This window comes from Gopherus flavomarginatus, chromosome 4, assembly GCF_025201925.1.
Source record: "Gopherus flavomarginatus isolate rGopFla2 chromosome 4, rGopFla2.mat.asm, whole genome shotgun sequence".
Taxonomy (NCBI): Eukaryota; Metazoa; Chordata; order Testudines; family Testudinidae; genus Gopherus; species Gopherus flavomarginatus.
This window is the reverse complement of record NC_066620.1, coordinates 68656319-68680070: the sequence shown is the minus strand read 5'-3', so window position 1 is coordinate 68680070 and position 23752 is coordinate 68656319. Positions and strand designations below refer to the sequence as shown.

Below are 23752 nucleotides of genomic sequence, written 5' to 3'. Positions count from 1 at the left end.
CTTCTGTTGGTTTGGGTTTTATTCCTAAACGCAGTCTGGAGAGCAGGTTTAGAGGATCAGCTGTTGGCTTAGGTTTCTGGACATGAAAAAATGGACTCTCCATGTGGTGGTGGTTGCATGGAGGAGGGCATGACATTCTGAGAGCAACTTAAAAAGAAAAATTGCTATGGCTTTCTGGAAATTGCTATGGCTTTCTAGACCCAACTCTAAGTGTGGGACAGCATTACCACCCATCTCTACCCCTCTTGGTTGTCCTTGTGACACTGCTTTAACTGGGCAGATGTGTCTTTTATTGTGCTAGTGGCTTTGAAATGTGAACTTGTGCCTAATGGATTGCTGCAGCAAATAATTGTACTGTAGATTGCTGCGACATATCAAGGGTCAGAGAACTTGTCTTTATCAAAACAGACGTCTGGTTTGCTGATAGAAGGTGGGTATGCTGTGTGCTGCTTAGTACTTTATTTTATTGTATCTTTAAGCATAGGAAAAATTTAAAAAAGAAAAAAAAGTTTAAAATCGGCACTGAATTTGTGGGTGTATGCATAAATTAGTTTCCAAATGAATCCCTGGTGCTACTCTTTAGCACAATGGTCCCCAAACTTTTCAGATTTGCACCCCCCCCTTATCGCTGTCTTTGCCCCCCCAACTGGGGCCAGGAGCAGGGTCAAGGCTCCAGGGGGAGGGGAGCGTAGACAGAGGTAAATGTTCCGAGGATGGGGCCACAGCTGGGGTGCAGGAGTGGCACCAGGAGCCAGAGCCCCGGACATGGGACTGGCAGACAAGGCTAGGAGCAGAGCTTGGGTGGTGCTCCCTCCCCAGCCTCCATGGTGGGTTGTCATGCGGCCCCAGCCATGCCCCCGAATGATCCTCTGCACCCCCCTACGGGGGTATGCCCCAAAGTTTGGGGACCTCTGCTTTAGCATATTACCTTTTTCATAAAATGAGATCAGTTACGGACGTTGGTAAAATTCTTCCTTTGAGTGGGCCTGGGGTTAGGCTTTTGGTGCAGGTCTTAAACAACTTATTTCCTTTACTGTTTTACTCACAAGTGGTTCATCAGATCATCATAGACTTCATTTTCATGAATGAATTGAAATCACTATGCTGATGTCATGTAAAAATTCCTCTCGGTATCAAACAGTTTGATAACCTGCAGCACTGGCTGCAGGATACAAGGCTGAATTATCTAAATATATATAAATGAATTACAGCACTATCCAGAAAAATCAGGGAGGGAAAAAAGCCAGCTTTATTATGGCAAGGATTTGACTCCACTAAAAACTGAACAACTTCAGTTAGCAAGTTTTTCTTGAGTGAAAATTGACAGTCAAGGTGTTGATTATTGTTTAGATGCAGATAACTTTACTTCATTTGGGAACAAATTAATATTTAAACAGCCATATATATTGCTCAGCTAATATTACATCAGGGCTTGAATAATGCCCACTCACCCAAGATGGCTAAGAATCTTTCTCAGATGAGAGATTCTCCAGAGGTTGAAGGCAAAGCTATTACTTTTGGGGGAAAAAAAGTACATAACTTTTGTTTGCTAAAGAAAGCTTCCAAACATAAAGCAAGAGTAAACTGATGGAGTGACATGAAGACAGATATCTCCAGCTGCCTTTGTAAAGGGAGAAGGCTGTCATTAGTTGGAGGGATGCATGGACTCTGGGTTAAGAGCAGGATGCATTGTGGGGGACGGCACTCATAGCCCATTAAGCAGAGGAGACGTTCTGGAGGGCAGTCCCTTTAGCGGGAGCCATAGAACATAATTTCCCAAGCAGAGAGTTCTGCATGTGCATGAGGGACTGTGCTGACACTATCCCCATGAGAGGACTCTGTGTTGGGGGAGGGAGGAGATAACATGCACTAACTATTAGAGAAACACCCAGCATTAAGTTATTTGGACAATGTAAAGATACACTAAATTGACTTATTTGGGTGACTATAAGGTGACTTAATTAAATTATTGGAGGCAATTTTGTTTAGTTTGTTTGGTGGGCAGCATCGTTAATTGACATGGGATTTATGTGCTGTTAACTGGAGATGCAGACTTTACCCAGAAGTGAACTGGAGTCTTTAAGCTCAGTCTAGCAGGGATACCCAATCAGCAGGAGATGAAGCAAGAAGGGGCAGGCCTTGGGGTGGGGTTGTGGCTTGAGAGTACCAGTGTACGTCAGCCTGGTGAGCAGACTTTATCCTCTGGTCAGTGTGATATTCCCCTCTGGTGTTGTCTGGACCAGTGATCTGCTAGGCCATTCCAATCCTTGACTCTGGGAGCCAGCCTTACCCTGCTTTGCTGTGAGAACCTACATTCCTGGGCTGTTCACACACAGCCTCTGGCATGTAAGCTGTTCCCAGCTGCTTGCAACCGAATGATGCTAGCCCAGGGGTCAGCAACCTACGGCAAGCGTGCCAAAGACGGCACACGAGCCAATTTTTAATGGCACGCTGGAGCCTGCCGGGACTCCAGCATGCCACTAAAAATCCTGCGCAGCCCGGCGCGCTCTCCTCTGCCCTCCACTTCCCCCGCGGGGGCAGGGAGCAGAAGCATAGCCGTGCGCACAGGGTGGGCAAATGGCCCCACTCTCCCGGCACGGCAAGCTGCGGGGTCCGCGCTCCCGGGCCGGAACGCAGGGGCGAGTGCAGCAAGCTGCTGGCCCCTCCCCCAGCTTCTCCCCTCCCCTGGAGCCCTGCCGCCACGCACAGCGCTCTGGGGGTTGGGGCTGCGCGCTCCCGCGGGGCAGCGTTTGGCTCCGCGGGGAGGCAGATACGCTCCCTGCTCAACCAGTAGGGTGGGGCTGTGTGCTCCCATGGAGCAGCTTATCTAGCTCTGTGTGGAGCCTCATGGTAAGGGACCCAGGGCTGGGGGGGTTGGATAAGGGGTGGGGGCAGTTAGGGGACAGGGAGCAGGGTGGGTTGGATGGGGGGGTGGGATCCCGGGGGGTGGTTGGGGCAGGGAGGGTTGGATGGGGCATAGGAGTCCCGGGGTTTGTGAGGGGGCAGGGGGTGAATAGGAGTCAGGGCAGGCAGGGGACTGGGAACAAGGAGGGTGGGAGGTCTCTGTAGGGGGTGGTCAAGGGACGAGCTCGGGGGGTTGTATGAGTTGGGAGTTCTGGGGTCCTGTCAGGAGGCAGGGGTGTGGAAAGGGGTTGAGGCAGGCAGGGAGTGGGGGGGTTGGATGGGTCGGGAGTTCTGGGGGTCCTGTCAGGAGACAGGGAGTGGTTGGATAGGCATGGGAGTCCCGGGGGTCTGGCTGGGGTTGGGGGTATGGAAGAGGGTCGGGGCAGTCAGGGGACAGGTAGGAGGTAGAGTCCAGTCTGGGGACAAGGAACAGGGAGGCTTAGATAGTGGGTGGGGTCCTGGGGGGGGCAGTTGGGGACAGGGGTCCCAGCAGAGGGTAGTCAGGAGACAAGGAGCAGTGGGGTTGAGAGTTTTTAGGGGGGCAGTCACCCAGCACTCTCCCCTGAGCCCTGATCCTCGACCCCCCACACACATACACCACGCCCTCTGCCCTGAGCCCCGCACCCTCCCAGGCCCCTGCTCTGAGCCCTGTACCTCCCTCATACATGCTCAGCCCTCTACTTGACTCCTTCATCCCTCCCCCACCCGCAGCCCTAGCCCTGATTCTGGCACCCCCACCCATACCCAGCGCCCCCTCTGCCCTGAGATCTGCACCCCCTCACATACCCAGCCCTGACTCCAGCCCTCTGCCCCCAGCTCTCTGGGTCCTGGCCGCCAGCCCCGCACAGCCCACTGCTGGTCTGGGGTTCTGGCTGACCCTTGCCAGCCGAGGTCCCGGCCGCAGACCCCACTCAGCCCGCTGCCAGCCTAGGTGAACAGAACCCCAGACCAGCAGCGGGCTGAGCGGGCCGGCAGCATAAGATCAACATTTTAATTTCATTTTAAATGAAGCGTCTTAAACATTTTGAAAACCCTGTTTATTTTACAATACAACACTAGTTTAGTTATATAATATATAGACTTATAGAGAGAGACCTTGTAAAAAACGTTAAAATGTATTACCGGCATGAGAAACCTTAAATTAGAGTGAATAAATGAAGACTCGGCACACCGCTTCTGAAAGGTTGCCTACCCTTGTGCTAGCCAATAACCGAATGACGCTAGCTCTGGTCCCAGACACAAGCCTAGGAACCTCTGTCTTGCAGTGTCCAGTTATACTTGCTGGATGCTGCAAGCTTATATAAGTTTGTCAGTTTAACAAAGAAATTGATATGTACCAGGCTTGTTATCCCAAGGAGAGTCTCTGATCCACTTCAAACCAAATACGCTGCTTTAGGTAGAAGAAACAAATTGATTTATTAACTATAAAGGCAGATTTTAAGTGATTATAAGTCAAAGCATAACGAGTCAGATTTGGTCAAATGAAATAAAAGCAAAACACATTCTAAGCTGATCTTAACACTTTCAATGTCTTTAAAAACTTAAATGCTTCTCACCACAGGCTGGCTGGTTACTTTTCAGTCAGGCTCTCCCCTTTGATCAGTGTTTCAGTTGCTTGGTGGTGGTGTTTGTAGATGTAAGTGGAAGAGAGAGAGAGCATGGCAAAATGTCTCTCCCTTTTATCATGTCCTTTCTTTCCTCTTGGCTTTGCCCTCTTTACCCCTCCCCCCCCTTCAGAGTCAGGTGAGCATTACCTCATTGCAATTCCAAACTGCCCAAAGGAAGGGGTGACTCCCTCGAGGGTCCAACAGATTCTTTTGTTGCTGCCTAAGCCAGTGTCCATTGTTCCTATGAGGCTGGGATGGGTTTGTCCTATCCATGCCCTGACAAGGTGTGAACGGCGTCTCTGTTCTTGGAGAGTTTATGCATGGGCGTGCTTTAAGGCTTAAGCCATGAGGATACATTTTCAGCCTCATAACTGTATACATGAAATTATAACCTATAACCTTACTATAACATTACTGTAACAGTTACTATAACAACCATGCTCAGTGCATTATGAGCCTTCCGAAGACACCCAACATGGCAAACTTTGCATTGGATACCACACAGTTATTTTATAAAAATGAACATGGGAGTGTAGGCTGTTCCCCCGAGGTACAGAGCATCACAGTGAGGTGTTGAGTAATTGTTTTAAAGCCCTGTAATACATTATTTTCTATTTATGTGCTTTAATATTGTCTGGTGCTGATATTATTATTTGTTCTTTCTTTTTTCAGCCCAAAGCATTGTGTACAGCTGTTCTGAGTACGCTGGTTCTGGATGGTGAATCAGTCTATAATCTGACTTCTCTTCCTATCTTGTTGATGTTAGCCAGAGTGATTCTTGTGCATTCGAGACATAAACTTGCTGCTATTCAGGTATGAAATACGTGGAAAGAGTTATTGTGGTTGCCAGCCATGGATTGGTTCTCATTTTTCTTCCAGTGTCTCGTTCTGTCTACTATTTTCTTTCTCTTCCATTTCGTTTGTCTTCCCTCTTTTTTTATTGCCTGTTCTGCTTTCAGAGATGACTTACTCTAAAAGAACAGTTCTACAAAACAAAGCAGTGACTACAATAGTGAGGGAATTAAAATCAAGGTTTATCTTTTCTAAAAGATAAGTTATGTACATTGAATTTCTAATAGCTAAGCCAGAGAAATGACTACTGGGGCTTTTTCCTTTGTGAGGGATGAAGGCAGCTCTTTTTCATGAAGATAATTTCAGTGTTAGAATTTGCTCTTTTTCTTACATATGTAATTAGAAGAACATGAGGGTAAATGTACAGTAGGATGTATAGTTCTAACATACTGTAACCTTTGTTTCTCAAACTTTTACATACTATAAAGTTATTTAAAAACTGCTAATCTTTGTAAGCCAGTGCAGCACATTCTCTGGCTGTTCCCATTCTAGAAAGGATGATAAGAAATTCCTCTCCTTGAGTTTTGAATTTTCAGCTAGATCCTCACCCTGCCAGCACATTAGGAGTACTAAACAACTATGGGGACCATATCCCTATCCGCTCCCCTTTCTGATTTAACATGAAAGACAGAGAGGTTTCCCTGAGTTCCACCTTAAAAAAAAGTTTTCTGACTATTTTGCTCCTTTGCATTAGCTTAAAAGCAGTCTGATTGGCAGAGGGCGATTCTGGAGCCGAGGAGGCCCTTAACAGCAGTGACTTCCCTCCAATGCATTGCAGTTGAGCAGGCCCTGGCTTGAGGTCAGAAGGCTTCCTTGGTCTATCTTGGTGCTTGGGCAGGCAAACCCCTACTTCCAGCTGAATCTTCATAGGGGCCTGAGTTAAACAGTGTGAGAGATGTTCCTGGTTGTTTTGAACTTCTGGAAGGCAGGCTCTCTCTTGTTTTTCCTCTCTCACTCCGGATGAATGCTGTTCAGCTCCAGCAATTAGGTCAGCCAGAAGGGGAGAAAATGTACCTGGTGTACAAACGGGCGCAGTGAGGGACCTCCTCCTGTCCAAAGGCTTGTTTACACTATTAAAAGTGATAAAACCAAGTTTTAATGCTAGTTCAGGAGCAGCAGCTGCTGAAAACCATTTTCTGCAAGTTTCCTAATGTGACCCAGCCATTCTTTCTCATGTAAGTTTAAATCCAATGAAAAACTCTCAATATTTCAGTTCTGTAATATTCATGTAAATAGGCTTAGAATTGGATAAAATTCTGAGAAATCTACCTTTTAAAACATTAATATAGCCCTGTTTTTCACAAATACTATTCTACATGAAAGACTAAATACTTGTCAAATTTTAAAATAATTCAAAAGAAAATCCTGAAACCATCCCCCAAAAATTAAACTTAATAAAATAAGTGCCATGCACAGCTCAACTGACTTATCTGAAATTTTTACAAAAATGTTCTTTTCGACTCTGAGACCTCTGTGTGGCAAACTGTAGGCCAGAGGAAATTTTTATCACTGAGCTTATAATCCCCAGATATATCCTCAGCTACAGGGTTGTGAATAGAATAGTATTCATTTCCTAACACAGTCATGTTTAAATTGCCTTTGGGTTTCTAAACAAAGTGATTGCGGGGGAGGAGGGGAAGGATTTGACCTCTTTTACAAGGTCTCCTGTTTGTGAGCCATTGCTTTGTTCAGCTTGATATCATAAGTCATATTTCATTGCAGTTTAAAATAGATACTATTTTGTACACTTTGATAGCTCCTCTCAAGGCAGATTATAATCAACTGCATGGAAATTGGTTTAGATTTTTTCCCTAGATGCTGTGTGTTTAGTCCTTTTAGGTTGATGTACACTTACGTGTAGAACAGAAGTGTGTATATATAAATACTTTCTTGGCATTTATAGACAGCAGCATATTTTAACAGTTGCTCACACACACACACACACACACACACACACACACACACACACACACACACACACACACACACACACACACACCCAAAATTAACAAATCTGGTAAACATTAAGGGCTTAGTGCCATTCTGTATAGAGATTCATATATATTTATGGATAGTAACCTTACTGTTATATCTTATTTGCAAAATTACACTGCTTGTGAACTCTAGCATGCACATTCTCCCAGTGCAAGCGGAGTGGGATAAGTTAAATTGGGGTAGATTTTTGTATTGCTTATATGTGCACAACTTTAATCAGTTATAATTCTCCTTTGAGCTATGGTCTGAGATAGCCGTAGAACCTTGTCCATCCCTTGTATTACAATTTTGTTTGCCTCAGTTAGGTTTCAAAAGCAAATACTTCATCTTTGTCAGCTGTTCTTTATTATAAAAAAAGCCATTCATGCTTCCTTTCTGTAGCTTCCAAAAAGCTTCTAAAGCCTCATCCAGATTCCATTAAAGTCAGTGGAAAGGCCTCTGCTGAAATCAGTGAGAGTTGGATAGCTCAGAGAGAGAACTGCTTCCTGCTACACATAATGGTAAACCATAATTGAATTTGCATGTATGTGTTCATTTGTATAAAAATCCCTCAGTTTTATTTAAAAAAAGATGCTATGCACACAACATGCATACCTAACTCCAAATCACAAATACAATGAAATGAAAAGCTAAGACGCAATCAGTATGTACCCTCTACTCCTCCACCCACAGACATACCTTACCACTATTGCACCTGTTGTACACTACAGTCGTCAACCTTAATTCTGCTCCTGTTAGGGATGCTAGCTTCTGACCTCAGTATTCTGCAATATACGTAAACATACAGATAGGCGTGGCAGATCTTTGTTTGTTTGTTTATTTTATTTAAATGTTTGTTTTATTTTTTCCCTAAATTTAACAATTTTTATCCGTTAAAAAAAATCTATTTGTAAGTATTTTTATTTTTTTCAGTTGGGGGGTAGTTTTGACAATGGGGCTGCAGGGGGCTTCCTGCAGTGCATTGTGGCACTTGACACTGAATCCTTGCAGGCACAAGGTGAGAGGAAGGCTGGGGTCCTGGCAGAGAAGACAACACCCCCACTCCCCCCACATGCCCTCCCAGGTAGGGCCATGAGGAGGACGACAAGCTTCTGGCCGGGAAGGAAGCCACTCCATTGCTGAATGGCTCTTACTGGAAAAGGAGCCATTCAACAGAGGGGTTGCCTCCTCCGCAGCCAAGGATGATGATGACAGATCATTGCAGTTCTGCCTGGAGGTCTCTGCTCGGCCAGGACTCCCGTCTTCCCCGTGCCTTGTGTCTGCAGGGATCCAGTGTCACGGGCCCCACTCACCAGTCAGGTGTGTGTGAGCGCCATCCTTGGCCAGAAACTGTTCGGAAGGAGAGTGTCCTTCCCTGGAGCCAGGGGCTTGTCACCTTCCTTGCAGTTCTAGCTGGGGGTCTCTGCTCTGCCCTGCCAGGTCCACAGGCTCCCCACACACCTTGTGCCTGCGCAGATTGGGTATCACAGGCCTGAGATACACAGGGAGTCCTCTGCAGCTCTGCTGTCAGGACCTGCTCAGTCTCTGCTGTGACAGCAGGGCTGCAGGGGGCTCCCTGCACAGCCACAGGGCTGCGGACACCCAGTCCCTGTCGGTGCACTGATTATTACCAATTGATATTTTGTGTCAGCTGAAATTGACACTTACTCGTATGATCAGCAGGAAGGGCCAATGCAGTGACGTCCTCCTGATCTGGCCCTAACTTCTTTGTGCCCTTCCTTCCCATCCATATAAACTTCCTCCTTCTCCCCACCAGTTAAAAGGGAGCCCTTAAAGAGGCAACACACCTTTTCTTCCAGCTGGCCAGGCACAGCCCTCCCTTCTCTCTCCCCACATGAAGATCGTGGTGAGCACAGTTTTGGGGAAAACTTAAACCAGACGCATAGACACAAAAAGCTTTACTTCACACTACCAGTCCAGATGCTGATTATTGTTCACTGGAATTAATCCATAAATTCTCACTGTCCTCCTACCTTCCACAGAAGAAAACTGTGTTGTCAAATTTTGATTTCAGATAATAAATAAGACTTTAGAGGAGCTGAACTGTAAAGAAACAAAGACCCAATTTTCATGATTTTTTTGAATGCTCGAGTTTGTCAATATTGCACAGAATCATAGAATAATATTTTTGACTACAAATCAGATACTTTTTTTTTGCAGTGAATTTCATATGTAGATTTACAGAGCAAACCAGACACTTACCTTTATATTCTGTGGGCTTGTTTTAGATGATATACTGAAGATATTAAAATCTACCCAATTGTTGTAGGTTGTGCCTGATGACTCTTATAAGTAAATGAAATTATGTCTTTAAAAGCTACTTTATTTCTTGTAGTGCAAAAAGCTGCATTAATATATCATTGTGGTTGAAAAGAAGAAAATTCAGTTATGACTCCTACAGCAACCGTAACTGCTTCCACATATACGTACAGTAGAACCTCAGAGTTGCGAACACCAGAGTTAAGAACTGACCAGTCGACAACACACATTTGGAACCAGAAGTACACAATCAGACAGCAGCAGAGACCAAAAAAAAAGCAAGTACAGTATAGTACTGCATTAAATGTAAACTACTAAAAAAGTAAAGGGAAAGGAGCATTATTCTTCTGCATAGTAAAGTTTCAAAGCTGTATTAAGTCAGTGTTCAGTTGTAAACTTTGCAAAGAACAATCATAAGATTTTGTTCAGAGTTGCAAACAAGCATTTTCAAGGTTTTGTAACTCTGAGGTTCTACTGTAGTACATTTTGTCTGTCTCAAATTCAAGATTGCTTTAATATTTCTTTGTATTGATTTTATAAAACTATTAACAAGTGTGCTTAGTCACACAACTCACGATGTAATTCAGTATGCAATATGACTTATAAATGTTGCAAGTTTTTAATGTTCACATGTTTATATGCTCATACATTGAAATAAACTTTTTAATGTGCAGAGTTCAAAATATACAGAAGCTGGCCTTGCCTTTTCTCCTAGGTGATGCACATTCTTTGTTAACTTGAAATTTATTTTAAACTGAATTTCTCTGAATATGTCAAAGATACTTGGCCTTATTATTGAGGATAAACTTCATAAACCAGTCTGAAGTTTTAAAAATAGGCTGTTTCAAATTTATCTGTGCACAGTAAAAATGCAAAGCTGCTTGGCACAAAAAAACATGATCTCTTCATGTTCTGGAAACTTAAAAGCAAAGAATTAAAATTAAAGTTTGCTTGTCCTTACTAACCTCAAGCATTTAAACATCATGGTCAGCCTGCGCCGCTCCCCACCACCCCCAAATAAAAATAAAAATAAAAAAATTGCTAGTTTGAGTTAAAAATAATATTTTCAAAAATAATACATTTTAGGTTCTTTGTATTTACCTTCTGGCTTCTTAGTGTGCACTTACTTCACATTTTCAAGCTAAGGCAGGAAACCGTTTTTTAAAAAGCAAAAGGTGAGATTCTCATGTAAATGCCTGATTCCATGACCCGAGGTTCTAAGAGAAACACCAAATACAACCTGTGATAAAACTGCACTGTAATTTGCAGAGAAAAATGTGGAGTTTAGGTAACAAGAATGTTTGTTTTATGTATAAAATGTGGACATAAATATTAAAGCAGTTTTACAAGTATCTCATATTATTGACTACAAGTGAAAATGCAGTGTTGTAGCTGTGTTGGTCCCAGGATATATTAGAGAGATGAGGTGAGTGAGGTAATATCTTTTATTGGACCAACTTCTATTGGTGGGAAAGAGAAGCTTTCCAGCTACTCAGAGCTCTTCCTCAGGTCTGGGAAAGATGCATAGAATGTCACAGTTAACTACAAGATCAGACAGATAGATAGTTTAGCATAAGTAGTTAGCACATATTCTAGGGGACCATTCAAGGTGATGTGGCTGATTAACACCCAGCCCCCCACCCCAAAACAAAAAATGAGTTACGGATTATTGTTGTAATAAGCCCTAAATACAGTGTCTTTATTAAGACCATGATTTATAAATTTAAATTCCCATGCTTGTCTTTTGAAAGTGTTGCGTAGGTTTCCTCTGAGAATGAGGAAATGATAGGTCAGATCTAGAGTGATCACTTTGGGAAAAGTGTTCACACACAGGTGGTGTGGTTTTTTGTTTTTTTTTTTTGTTTTCTTATTTTCCTGTGAGAGTTCATTCAAGAGCTCATGACTTTTCTGGTTTCACCCACATAGTTGTTGTGGCATTTAGTGCTCTGGATATGTTATAATAGGCATGTGAAAATGTCTCTCATGCTATCTCTCATCTTTCCTTCATAGGAATGTATTGAAGTCTCAGAGTTTGGCTACACTTGCAGGTGTGCAGCGCTGGGAGTTACAGCTGTCTTCGTACAGCTGTGTAGGGAAAGCGCTGGAGTGTGGCCACACTGACAGCTACCAGCGCTGCAGTGTGGCCACATTTGCAGCATTTGCAGCGGTGTTGGGCGTGCTGCGTTATGGGCAGCTATCCCACAGAGCATCTCGTCCCATTTTAGCGCCACTTTGGCGTTGTGGGAAGGGGGCGGAGGGGGCGGGTCATTCTGCTTCCTGTACCAACGCCCCATGATGCATCACTTCACATCCCAGCAATCTCTGTTTTTCCTTCCACGTTTGGCGCCATCTTGATTCTCTCAACGGTTTCTGTGCAGCGCGATTTCTGTGGGAAATGGAGCCTGAACTGCTGAGGAGTATGCTGACGAGTCTTGCCAGCACATCACGTTTGGCAGTTGAGCTATTCCTTAGGATACAAAGTGATGAGGAGTCTGACAATGATAGCAAGTTGCCTGACGCGTATGACACTAAATTGCTTCTGGCATTCACGGAAATGCTCAGCACCGTGGAAAGCCGCTTTTGGACTCGGGAAGCAAGCGCTGAGTGGTGGAATCACATCGTCATGGAAGTCTGGAATGGGAGCAGTGGCTGCAGAACTTTCAGATGAGAAAAGCCACTTTCATGGGACAGTGTGCTGAACTTTCCCCCACCCTGCGGCGCAAGGACATGAGATTGAGAGCTGCCCTGACGGTGAAGAAGCGGGTGGCTATTGCAATCTGGAAGCTGGCAACTCCAGACAGCTACCAATTGGTCGGGAACCAGTTTGGAGTGGGAAAGTCGACTGTTGGAAACGTGTTGATGCAAGTTTGCAGGGCCATTAATCACATCCTGCTAAGAAGAACCGTGACTCTGGGGAACATGCAGGACATTGTGGATGGTTTTGCACAAATGGGTTTCCCTAACTGTGGAGGGGCAATAGATGGGACGCATATTCCTATTCTGACACCACCCCACCTAGCATCCAAGTACGTTAATCGGAAGGGGTATTTCTCTATGGTTCTACAGGCACTTGTGGAACACCGTGGGCGTTTCACTGACATTAACGCAGGCTGGCCTGGAAAGGTGCATGATGCATGCATCTTTCGAACACTGGCCTGTTCAGGAAGCTGCAGGCAGGGACTTTTTTCTCAGACCAGAAGATCACAGTAGGGGACGTTGAAATGCCCATTGTGATCCTTGGAGCTCCCTCACCCGTTAATGCCTTGGCTCATGAAACCATATACAGGGAAACTTGACAGGAGCAAAGACTGGTTCAACTACAGGCTGAGCCAGTGCCGAATGACTGTGGAGTGTGCTTTTGGCCATTTAAAGGGACGCTGGTGATCTCTGTATGGGAAGCTAGACTTGGGGGAAAGCAGCATCCCCCCGGTTATATCCGCATGCTGTACTCTCCATAATATTTGTGACAGGAAGGGTGAAAGATTCAGTCAGGCATGGACCTCCGAGGTTCAAAGCCTGGAGGCTGAATTTGCACAGCCAGAGAGCAGGGCTACTAGAGAGGCCCAGCACAGGGCTTCAAGGATTAGGGATGCCTTGAGGGAGGAATTTGAGGCTGAAAACCAATAGTAATGTTTGGTGCCTTGCATGAGAGCAAAGTGCAGTGGTTACAATGTTAGTAGGAATCTGTTTTTCCTAAGCTGATTTGCAGTGCCTGTTCTTTCCTGGGCTAAAATATCTTTGTCTTTCTGCAATAATAAAGACTGTTTTCAAAGCCAAGAATTCATTTACTGAAAAGAAAATAACTTTATTGACAGACACCCAACATTTTGGGAACCTAAAAGGGCAGGGGGGTTGGGTGGGGTGGAGAACTGTACAGTCACAGGTTTGAATATGTCCTGTCTGGAGTGCTGTGCAATGACTGCTGCACTTCAGGATGCTTATACTGCATGGTAATGGGGGTTGAGTGCAGAGGGTAAGGGTTGTAGTTCTCAGGGCTGGTTGGTGAACGTACAGGTGTTGGAGGCAGCTGGTGGTAGTAAGAACCTGGATGCTGGGAAAGGGGGTTTAGAGCTGACATTGGGGCACAAGGGAAAGAGCTTTGGGACGGGGGGAGGGGCCGGCGCGGTAGTGCTCTGCCTGCATGGCTACGAGCGCCTGGATAGAGTCCGCTTGGCGCGCCAGGATGCTTATCAGCTGCTTTGTGCTTTTCTTCCTGGCCGCTGCGTTTTTCTGGCGGATCCTGCTTTCCCTTTCCCTCTAGTCCTGCACTTTTTGATTCTCTGTGGCGGAGTGATCCATAACTGCTTGCAGTAGGTCTTCTTTGCTTTTTCTCGGCTTCTTCCGGAGGTTTTGGAGTCTTTGAGCTGTTGATAACACGGGCAGACAAGAACTCAAAGTTGCTTGTGGAAAGGCAAAAAAGGCAACACTTAACAGAGGCAGCATTGTTTATATATCAGACAGTTATTCCCACATAGTGAAGGAGTAACATTCTTCACAATAGCATGATTTTCCCATACCAAAGAGAGTGCACATAACCCACAGGAGCCCCGAAATGGTGAGTATGGGGGACTGATTGCTTCAGGGCTGTACTGTCCTCGGGGTTTCTATGCGTTGGGGAAAGCAAACAGCTGCAGGGGGCACCTACACTGAACACTCTCCCAACATTTTCCACAGGAGTTGATCCTGGAACATATCTCATTGCTGCGGGTCAGCTGGGAAGAGTGGGAGGGTCTTCTGCAGCAATGCGGATTCCGCCCTGGCCCCTATGCAGCTTGCCTGTGTGCAGCAATGGTCCCCCCACCCCTCGCAGCACAGTGACACGGACGCATTAGCCTGACTGGGACAAGGACCACGATGGCTCTCCCAATAAACTTGCACAAGCGCATTGCCCACGCTCTGGCTGAAACTTGAAGAGATTACCGAGGCCGATTACTGCGACGTGATAGACCACATCAATGCGCTATTCCAGATCTAGACATGCATGCAGAATCCTCCCTCCTCTCCCGAAAAATTTTCATCTTGAAAATAAAAGCCGCTTGCTGGGAACCTGCTCCTCTGTTTGTCCTCTACCACTTCCTCTTGACTTGAGAAGAGCTTCTGGTTGCATGCCACCAGGGACTCCGGGGTGTCTCCCCCCACCCCAGTACCCTCACTCTCGGTTTACTCCTCTCCCACTCTTCTCCCCGCCCCCCCGCTCTGAAGTGTCCATCGTGGTCCTTGGATTGGCGGTGGGGTCACCCCCAAGTATCGCATCCAACTCTTTGTAAAAACGGCAGGTCATGGGGGCAGCGCCGGAGCGGCGGTTTCCCTCGTGGGCTTTGCAATAGGCACTCCGCAGCTCCTTCACTTTAACCCTGCACTGCAGCGCGTCCCGTTCATGGCCCCTTTCCAGCATGGCCTTTGATACCTGCCCAAAGGTATCGTAATTCCTACGGCTGGAGCGCAGCTGGGACTGCACAGCTTTCTCCTCGCAAACACTGATGAGGTCCAGCAACTCGCCATTGCTCCATGCTGGGGCTCGTTTGGTGTGTGGAGGCATAGTCACCTGGAAAGTTTCACTGATTGCACTCCACACTTGGCTGAGCAAACAGGAAGGGGATTTTTAAAATTCTCGGGGCATTTAAAGGGCGGGTCACCTGAGGCCAGGGCAGTAGAGTTCGAACTGATGAGCAGAGTGGCTGGAGAGGCATTCTGGGGTACCTCCGAATACCTCTGAAGGCCAATAACAGCGCTTTTGGTGGCCACACTGGCGGAGCAGCGCTGCATCACCAGCGCTGCAGTCACTCCCCAGGCCAAAGTGGAGTACATGAAGCGCTGTAGCCAGGGAGATGCAGTGCTGTAGCCAGGGAGATGCAGCACTGTATGTGCCTTGCAAGTGTGGACGGTGAGTGAGTTGCAGCGCTGTAAAGCCACCACTAGCGCTGCAACTCTTCAGTATAGCCAAGCCCTCAGTACTTTTTAGTGTAGGTGTAACGACAGCCAGTATGTGTAGAGTAGATAAGGGTATGGCTACACTTGACATTTCAAAGCACTGCCGCGGCAGCGCTGCGAAGTGTGAGTGTAGTCGGAGCGCCAGCGCTGGGAGAGAGCTCTTCCAGCGCTGCACGTAAACCACATCCCTTACGGGTGTAGCTTGCAGCGCTGGAAGCCGCGCTCTCAGCGCTGCAGCACTGATTACACTGAGGCTTTACAGCGCTGTATCTTGCAGCGCTCAGGGGGGTGTTTTTTCACACCCCTGAGCGTGAAAGTTGCAGCGCTGTAAAGTGCCAGTGTAGCCATGGCCTAAGACAACGTTGTTTGTCTGGCTTGTATCTGTAGGATTGAGATCTAGCCCATGTGTTTGATGTAGATTGGATTTTCTGACTCACGTTGGCCTGCCAGAGCCTGGATTTAATTACTCTCAGGATAGGCTTCAAAGATTAGAATGTGGTTTATTTGTTGCAGTGTAGAAAGAAGTACACATGGTTTTCTGTTACTGGACAACCTCAGGAGAGAATTCCTTTATCTCCCTTCCGTATATTAATGGTTATCTATTTATGAATACTAAACTGCACTTTCAGCCATATTAAATTAGCTTGTCTTTTGTTGAGTGTGCTCAGAATGATCTTAATATGAAATCCTAAAATGTCTGATTCTGACAGTTCCTTTACGTATGTGGTGGTGAGATGTGCATGTTCCTTGAATCAAGGAATAGATATCTTGTCAAGGTGTGCTTTAAGTTCTAACATGTAGAAGAAGAAAAACCTTCACTGCCAGTCTTCAACCTGTTGGTGCAGAGCTGTGTCCGAAGAGACAAATGGTGGAAATTTTAAACTACAACCCTTAAAACAGCAAGGAGAAAGAGAGGCAAGGCTGTAGAGAATTCAAATGACAACTAATTGAATTCTCCCTTTTTATTGGGTGACACCTTTTCTCCATTTTATATCAAAAAGCTGTGCGGCATTTGTATTGAACTAGAAATCTGTCATAAAGATATAGTGATAATTGTCTTATCTGTGAGACAGCTTCAAACTTTTAGCACTCCCCTTTTCAGAAGAAAGGAGAAAATGTTTGGAAGGGAGCATTGTTGATTGAAGCCATCATCTGAGGGGAATACGAGAGGGAAAAATTATTAACTGTTAAGTGACTGAGCACCCATCTATATAGTAAGACTTTTTTTTTTTTCTTTTGACTCTTTATTCAGCCTTGATATAATTTGAATCTATACTTTAGGAAACTTCCTACCTTAATCTAATCTCAAATAGATCAGATTTGGTATTGAATTTTTATAAAGCAACTGTATTTGTGTTTTTGAAATTATTTTTTAAAAATCTGTTTATAAAAGAAAATCAGTTGTATTTATCATTCATTTCAAATATTCTTATTCTCCATTTTAGACGTTGCCTTGGTGGACTTTGCGATATGTGAATATTCACCAGCAATTGCTAGAGGAGCGATCACCTGAGCTCTTTGCTCTTGCCCAGAGTTGTATAGAACAAGGTAAGTTTCAAATTATTTGATTATGTTCGCATATAATACCAATCATTTATCAGAAGAGTTTTGTAGATGTGTCACAGTTTGCAGTATTGTGCCTATCAGGTGCTTTTGTAACTGCAGAGAGTAGAAAGGCACTTCTTAAATTTACGTTGGTTTAACAATTACTTCTTGTTGGTGGATGCTCTGTTGGTTAAGGCTCTGTAATCCTGAATACACTCTATCTGCTTGGAAACAAAAAAAAAACGTGTTTCAGTGGTATGCCACTGTTAATATGTATCAAATTGACTTGCAAGCCTTACGCCTGTCTTATCTCTTATTTAACAAGGCTCATTTGAGTTTCAAATGTGAATTCTGGTTTTGTGCAGCTTTGTAAGAGACACTGAGCAATTTTCTACTGCTCCTCCTCACAGAATGTCAGAATTCTTATCAACTTGAACCAGAAATGTTCGGTACCCAATAGTGTCCAATTCCAAAGATGTGCTGGGTTACGTTGCAGAAAAAGGGCATTATTTTTAAATTGAATTTTGAAGTGAATATTGATGCTGAGGAAAGCAGACTAATGGTCTTAGAATTAAACATAAATAAAATACCATTGATTTTTAAGACATTGAGTTTATTTGTTAGCTAAAGATTTTTTGCTATAACTATGAAAGCCTAAAATTACATTTTCAACAGTGTTTGACATTTTTCTTTCCCACTTAGACATGCACTGGCATGTATAGATTTTACCCTTGCCAAAAAAGGTACAGACAATTTTAAATTCCCTATTTTACAGGATGAACTTTTTTTTTTTTTGTAATGAAAGGTTATTTCCTGGGGTTTGAACCAGCTGTAGGATCAAGGCATGACAGTGATGCCCAGAATACCAAATAGTAGTTTGGTGCCCTTGCAAAATCACTATATGAATAGCAAAAACTTGTAAAATACAATGGTAAGATTGAGCATAGAATTATATTGGGCCCAATCCTGTGAACTGGTGAGTGATCTCCACTGCCATTGGGCTGCTCCACCATTGGGTCCATCTACTAAATTCTGTAATGTTTATCTTTCTCTGTTCGAGAGCTTTAAACAAATTTCCACACAGTTGTATTGTATGAGTGTGGGAAAACTTCATTTATGGACTATAAACCATTTAACTTCAGTAATATAGATGTCTAATTGACCAAGTGTCTTTAATCCATAACACTGGGAAACTTGCTGTGTAATCACACTTTTCAGAAGAAAGGAATTCTAGGACACCTTTACTTTCATCACATGAAATTAAATTAGCTGACATACAGGCCAAGGAAATCTTGGACATTAACTGACATCAAGATAAACAACTCTGATTTGAGCTCCTAATATCCTAATTAGCAAATGTATAATCATTTTAGCAAATTCTATTTTTAAGGTAAAAATCAGATGTACTGATCAGTGTCGTAATTGAGCACTTCAGAAAAAAAATTAAACCTAATCAACCTGTTGCTTAAAAAAATCCTATAAAATCTGACCTTTGACATGTGCTGCAAAGCCAGTCTTTCTCTCTCCACTCCACACCCCCCCCCCCGCCTTCTTCAAGGGAAGAATTATGAAGATGGTGAATTGTTGGAGAGAGTTGTTTTGCCTGATTTGCTGGTGAGGGGGGAGTGGGGTGGACTAGATTAAATGAAAATGTTGCTACTTAGTTATAAAGGAATGGGGTTTTGCTATTTCTTTTTTTATCTTCAGGACTCCTAGTTTGGATGGATAGCTGCTTCTTAAAAACTCTGTATAAAATTGACTAAATGTCAGACAGGTGGCTGCTGATGTTTGTTGTTCAGGTTAGGAAGGGGAAGGTGGAGGGATTCCAAAAGCTTTTTCATTATTATAGAGAATGCAAATGACCCATTTGTAATACTCTGCAGTGATTGTTGATTTGAATACAAGAGCTATATAGATGACTAATCAGTGAGAGGGAAACAGTGTCAACATTAGTCTATATGCCAACAGTTATTCAGTTGCACTTGAGACTGTAGTTTATCATTTATTTGGCTGAACATTTCTATGATGACTTTGCTGGAGAGTACAAAGAACGTTAAAAATAAAGTGTTCTTGCTTGTCTGAAACTCTTTCTCAAAGAATCAAGGTAGCAGGAAAAACAAAACCTTGTAATATGGAGTATTTTGTCAGACAGCGATTTTGAGTACAGATGTCCCCCGACTTAACGCAATCATTCTGTTCTGGAAAGCCTTGCATAACTCAAATTTTGCCTAAGTTGGAAACATATACCCATACATTACACAAAAATTTCTGCAACTTGAAAATCCTATTTCTGGCTTATGGAACCTTTTCCATAAGTGCGAATTTGCGTAAGTTGAATCTTGCCTAACCTGAGGAGCATCTATAGTTAGCATGTGTGTTGCCTTAGAAATTCTTAAAAATAAGATTTTAGAGCAAACCTAAAAATAGGATGCTATGATTGAGGCACACTAAGGTTGTATCTGCACTGGTGTGCATACCCTAGTATGGGTTGTGTTCATGCAGGCTTGAGCAAGCCAAACCCACACCAAAAGTCTACATTTGCTCTGCAAGATATGCATATAATGCTGTGTATCCATGTGCATCCACACTGCTGCTGTGGGTACACAAGTTTAGAGCTACTTTTTCAGGGACGGTATGCCAAGTTTCTTGGAATCACATGGAGACACTGTAGGAACCAGTTTTGGGTGTGGTGTTGGTACTATGTTGCAGTCCTTCTTGGACCCATATGTGGAACACATTTCTGCCTTGCCTTCACACATATGCTGATAACAGTTCTGGATCATGTTGCCCTTACTTCTGTTTCTGCAAAACTGGGTTGTAGTCATGGATCTATTGGATAAGCTGTTCCTATTCCTTATTGCAGGTCAAATGTTTATGCAGTGGAGTAGGTGCTTGGCAAGATGCTCGATGGCATTTCAGCATCATTTTTTGCCGAAATCAAAGACAGATGCTTGTAATAACAATTCATTTTTGGCACAGTGGACAGATATGCTGAATGCCGCTGTTGCCTTTGGTGTACCATCATTTCTGGTGCAGGAGAACTAGCACAGTGTGGTGGGATTGCATCATCCTGCAGGCTTGGAAGCAGCAGCAGTGGCTTCAGAGCTTCCACATGAGGAAACAGACCTTCATGGAGCTGTGTGAGACTCTTGCACAACCCTCCAGCACCAGGACACTTGATTGAAGGAAGCCATATTGGTACAGAAGCAGGTTGTTATTGCCCTGTGGAAGTTGGCCATCCCAGACGGCTACATGTCCATTGGAGTTGGAAAGTTCACTGCGAGGCTTGTGAGGTGATTAACACTGTGGTTTACCCACTGGTGGTTGGCATAAGAAACGATTCAGAAATAATAGCTAGTTTTCAAAGGATGGGGTCCCCAAACTGTATTGAGGCCATCAATAGCACTCGTGTATCCATCGTTTGTCACAAGGAACAAGCGAATATGTGAACCACAAGGTTACTATTCCATCATTATGCAAGGTTTGGTGTACTACAGAGGCAGGTTCATGATTACTAACCTGTGGAAAACTCGGGAAAGTTTCATGATGCTAGGGTGCCGAGATCCCCCTTGTACGTTAAGGGGGAAACAAGGACTTTGTTCCCCAGAAATGATATTGTTATAAGCAATGTATCCGTGCCACTTGTTGGTTTTGGGGGAACCCCACATACCACTTCTGCTAGGATTCATGAATCTGTACCCTGACATCAGGAATCCTGGAGAAAAAGAAATTAAATTTAAAGCTCTGTAGGTGCAGGATGCTCATGGAGTGAGCATTTGATAGGCTGAAGGCTCATTGGTGCTGTATATGAATCTGCCTGGATGACAGTGTGGCCTGCTTCACACTGCACCACAGTTACGAGGCTAAAGGCACATATTTCTGCACCAAGTGAACTCAGGATGCTTCGGTTTGCAAACTTAATACAGTCAGCAGCATCGTACACCTGTGCATACTGATGCTGGGTCCAGGCATGCAAAGGAAAATAGGGACACCATGTGTGTATACATCCTAGCAGCGCAGGGAGACAAAGGATGACATGGAACTTTTGCTGCTGCTAAGGGCTACCTTTATAGCCTTCCTGTAAAGCTGCTTTAACATAAGAACAGCCATACTGGGTCAGACCAGTGGTCCGTCTAGCCCAGTATCCTGTTTTCTGACAGTGGCCAATGCCAGGTGCTTCAGAGGGAGTGAACAGAATAGGTAATTCTCAAGTGATCCATCCCCTGTTGCCCATTTCCAGCTTCTGGCAAACAGAGGCTAGGGACACTTCAGAGCATGGTTTTGCATCCCTGCCCATCCTGGCTAATAGCCACTGATAGACCTATCCTCCATTTACTTATCTCTTTTTTGAACCCTTAACCTTTACAACTTCCTCTGGAAAAGAGTTACACAAGTTGACTGTACAGTAACTCCTCACTTAACTACAACGTTATGTTCCTGAAAAATATGACTTCATACAAAATGATGTTAAGCAAATCCAATTTCACCTTAAGAATTAATGTAAATGGAGGGGGTTAGGTTCTAGGGAAATTTTTTTCACCAGACAAAAGACATTATATACATATACAGTATACATTTTAAACAATTTTAAACAAACAGTTTAATATTGTACACAGCAATGAATGATTGTGAAGCTTGGTTGAGGTCCTGGAGTAAGAGGGTAGAATATTTCCCAAGGAATGCCTTGCTGCTAAATGATGAACTAGCACTCGGCTGAGCCCTCAAGGGTTAATACACTGTTAATGTTGCCTCACACTCTACAAGGCAGCATGGACTCAGGCAGGAGGTAAGAAACACAGAAGATGCAGGGCAGTAGCTGCAAACACTTCCCTGCAAAAACTGAACATCATGATGAGCCCACGCTATCCAGCTGGAGCGCACCACTCCCTCCTCCTGACAGCACATGCATGGCTGCACAGGTGCTGACTTTCCAAAGTGTTGGGGGGGCGCGTGCATGAGTGCAAGAGAGAGACACGTGCATTGCCCCTCTAAGTACGTTGACCCCACTTCAAGTACGTTGCCATTTTAAGCTGATCAGACAGGAAACAACAGTTTCCAGCAAGCGCCCTCCTTTCTGTCCCTGAGCCCTGTCCCCCTCCTGTGGAGAGGGGGTACAGAGTGTGGGTGGGGGGCAGGAGCAGGGGGACATCCTGATATCAGCACCCCTCTGCTCCCCTCCCCCAGCAAGCAGGAGGCTCCCGGGAGCAGCTCCAAGACAGAGGACAGGGCAGGAGGAGCACAGCAGTGGCGGGAGAGACAGTTGAACTGCTGCTGGGCAGCTGCCGAGCCAAGTACCTTGCAGGAAATTTATAGTAGCTTTTGGGGGGAGGGAGGGCGGGCCTGCTGGCTGCCCCCCCCCCCCCCCCCCGGTTTTAATCCCCACAAGGAGGGGCTGCTCTTCCAGAGAATCCTGCAAGCAGTGGACAAAACAGGCAGCTGCCAAACAACGCTATAAGGGAGCATTGCACAACTTTAAATGAGCTTGTTCCCTAATAGATCAGCAACGAAACAATGTTAACTGGGACAGCTTTAAGTTAGGAGTTACTATATATCCTGCAAAGCAATACTTCCTTAAACCTTACATGATGCACATGCCAAGCTCAGAGTGTGGTGCAAAAGTTTTTCTTAAGGGTTTTGTGTTCAACTGATTATCACTTGCTGAAGTTTTTACTTTGTTGGTGTTTTACCGATGCATATCTGTGTGAAACCCATCATTACAGGTTACTTCTAATGCATTTACAGTTTGGGATGCAGGTTGTGCTGGGGGCAGTTAAGATAGTGGTGTGACGCATTCCTTTTTCACCGTGCATGTGCTTCTCACTGTCCATATCTGTATGTAACCCATCTTAACAACTTTGCTCTGATGTGTTTACATCTTAGGGTGGCTCTGTTTCTGGCAACAATTACAGCCATTGTTGCTTTGTATTGCTTTTCAGTTTGTATGTGCAACTTGAAACAGTGTGGGGAGCCCATAGTTACAAGATTTCCACAATGTTTTATGGTTCAGTTTGCAGCTGCTGCTGGGGATTGTTGCAGTCTTTTTGAGACTAATTGGGTTTTGAATGTCCCTACTGAATAGTACTATTTATATCTGCAACTTTACTAAGTTTCCCAGGACCCACAACTGCACTAGACATCTCTCTCTTAAACCGCTTTAAAGCTATGCTGGACTGTGCTGTGTTTTCCCCCAGACCAGACCACCCACCCCCTTTGCTCTGTGTGGCCCCAGAAGACTGCATGTATCCTGTAGATAGGCCTGGCCTGACATTCCAGCAAAGAAAAGGAAGTTCAGAGAGAGACACTTCATTAAGTTAGCTTGGTCCCACAGCTGCACCAGAAACCTCTCTTTCAGCCAAATGCAAACCTATCATGAACTCTTCTGTGTTTCCCCCTGAGACCAGACTTCCCACTCCATGCTTTCCCACAACATTCCCTGCCTACCAGGCAGTCAGGAAAGACAGAGGCATGCTGATTTTTACCTTCCCAAGTTTCTATGGAATGTGGTCTGCACCTTAACCCATGCTCCCTGTGATCGTAGATCTTTGGAAAACAGTCAACTTAATGTTTTAAGATCTTTTCCCCCCAGTAGGTCCATTTGAGGGTTGGGAATAGCAGAGGCTGGTTGCAGGGGGAAAGGTGGAGGAGGTGGTATGGAGATG

At 44.6% G+C, this 23752-nt stretch overlaps 1 protein-coding gene across 2 annotated transcripts in view; it reads left to right on the top strand.

Moving 5' to 3' along the window:
• TTC27 (tetratricopeptide repeat domain 27) overlaps window positions 1–23752 on the top strand; it is a 203622-nt gene that overhangs the window by 23533 nt on the left and 156337 nt on the right. For both annotated transcript variants that reach the window (XM_050951326.1, XM_050951327.1), the window contains exons 4-5: window positions 5184–5324; window positions 16994–17096. In XM_050951326.1, coding sequence (XP_050807283.1) covers window positions 5184–5324; window positions 16994–17096 — 244 coding nt within the window. The remainder of the gene's footprint in view (window positions 1–5183; window positions 5325–16993; window positions 17097–23752) is intronic.